Below are 1,945 nucleotides of genomic sequence, written 5' to 3'. Positions count from 1 at the left end.
TAGCTCTAAATTAGACGGGCTACGTGTAGTCTGCTTTTAGCCCACCTGGCGAAATTGAGGCAATCTGTGGTCCAATTTTAACGGCTTGGCTATAGCCCTATACCAGTAACCAGACCGTGACGTGACATGTGGCCTTGTATGGTTACCCATAGGGCTGTCTTTCATTTTATAAATAAAAATGCAATTACAATTCCCAGCCGCTAGTTAAAGTGCTCTGAATTTAACCCATCCAAAGTGCACACACACAGCAGTGAACACACACACACCATGAACACACACCCGGAGCAGTGGGCAGCCATTTTTTGCTGCGGCGCCCGGGGAGCAGTTGGGGGTTCGGTGCCTTGCTCAAGGGCACCTCAATCGTGGTATTGAAGGTGGGAGAGAGCGCTGTACATTCACTCCCCCCACCTACAATCCCTGCCGGTACGAGACTCGAACCCACAACCTTTGGGTTTCGAGTCTGACGCTCTAACCATTAGGCCACGACTTCCCCATATGTTTATGCAAATTATAACTATAAAAGCATCACTGAGCCACATTTAAAAAAACAACAACAACTAGGGAACCCCCTAGGTGTGTGTTGAGCACCCTTACCTTCCATACCGGCTCAGCTGTTGTGTTTTTCAAAGGTGGCGCATTGAAGTTGAGCATTCGCTTCAGAGCAGCTGAGAACAGAAACATCATAGAAATATAATACATCAACATTTTAAATCACTTCAATCACTACTGAAAATCATTTATTATCTTAGATACTAATTTACTTGATTGTGTTTCAAAAGACTTGCGTGTGTGCATAAAAAGTCATTTTATTAAAAAATGTATAAAATCACTGAAGCCTACATGCGTTGGCAGGATTTGACCAGAAAAACTTTTTTTAAATTTTAAAATTATGTATTTTATAAAGTATAAACACACTATCTATTTTTAATCAACAAATCACATATTGCCCATTCATAAAGACGAATATGATTTTCTACAGTAGCAGCTGCACAGAAAGTGTCAATATCCATTAAGGACAATGTCAGCCACAGAAAAAATAAATAAATTCAGCATAAAACAGTATCCACGTAACATAAGGATCATGACTGTTTTGTACCACTAAATAATAAGCATAATAGTTTTCGTTAAGTGACTTCAGCTAGCACATCAATTCATATCGTGGGTTCTTCATGACAGGTCTCTGTAATGTTGATAGCCGTATATTTCATTTAACGGTTAGCTATATGTAGTTATCAAAACCACAAGTGCTTCTTTATGTAGACAAGCAGAATAATCGTCCATTCATCTGATGTTAACCAGCTGCTAGATAAACAACACGGTTAGCATCCTCAGCTATACTGACAGGATTGAGCAATTTCAGCTGTTATGTAGTCGGTATTATTGTATGTATTTTAAATAAAAACGTTTTAAAAACCGCGTGAAAATCATTAATGTCAGTTATATTTACAGTACCGAGTGTTTCGATATAAAATCAAACTTATGAACAAACCCGTCTGTTTTTCGCGGATGGAGGCCGCCATCTTTACTGTTTATGCAGTGACGACTGTGAGGGTGACGTGGCAACCGGCGAAGCGCTGTCTGCGTAAAAGAACGCGCACGCTGACACAGAGTTCACTGGGGTGCACACTCTGGCTGGGCTTTTTGGTTTGGTTCTGGCAAATTTACAATGATTGATTCAAAGTTGTTGGATGGTCAACAGTTTTTGATTATGTTTATGTCAGTGGTTCTCAATCAGGGGCTGGGGACACTAGAGGTCCTTAGTGGATTTTTAAGGGGGTCTTAAAATGATTTATATTTTTATTCTTTCAAATTTGTGATTTTTAGACCCATGGACATATGGACGTTTTTATGTATGACTATGAAAATGCATTGCAAAACTATTCATTATGACATTTCAAAATGATGCAAGAAGTGAAATAAACCACTTAAACTGATATATCGATAG

The 1,945-nt window shown here is 39.2% G+C and overlaps 1 protein-coding gene across 1 annotated transcript in view; it reads right to left on the bottom strand.

Annotated features, from left to right (window-relative positions):
* LOC107719485 (sec1 family domain-containing protein 1) overlaps positions 1-1,580 on the bottom strand; it is an 18,028-nt gene extending 16,448 nt beyond the window's left edge. Inside the window, exons 1-2 of the mRNA XM_016526905.1 lie at positions 1,490-1,580; positions 595-665 (exon numbers count right to left, since the gene is read on the bottom strand). Coding sequence (XP_016382391.1) covers positions 595-665; positions 1,490-1,520 — 102 coding nt within the window. The 5' untranslated portion in view covers positions 1,521-1,580. The remainder of the gene's footprint in view (positions 1-594; positions 666-1,489) is intronic.
* Positions 1,581-1,945: the final 365 nt, after the last annotated feature.

The sequence above is a fragment of the Sinocyclocheilus rhinocerous genome, unplaced genomic scaffold (genome assembly GCF_001515625.1).
Source record: "Sinocyclocheilus rhinocerous isolate Xijiao unplaced genomic scaffold, SAMN03320098_v1.1 scaffold1234, whole genome shotgun sequence".
Classification (NCBI taxonomy): domain Eukaryota; kingdom Metazoa; phylum Chordata; class Actinopteri; order Cypriniformes; family Cyprinidae; genus Sinocyclocheilus; species Sinocyclocheilus rhinocerous.
The sequence above is the reverse complement of the archived record's forward strand: the minus strand, read 5'-3'. Positions and strand labels throughout refer to the sequence as shown.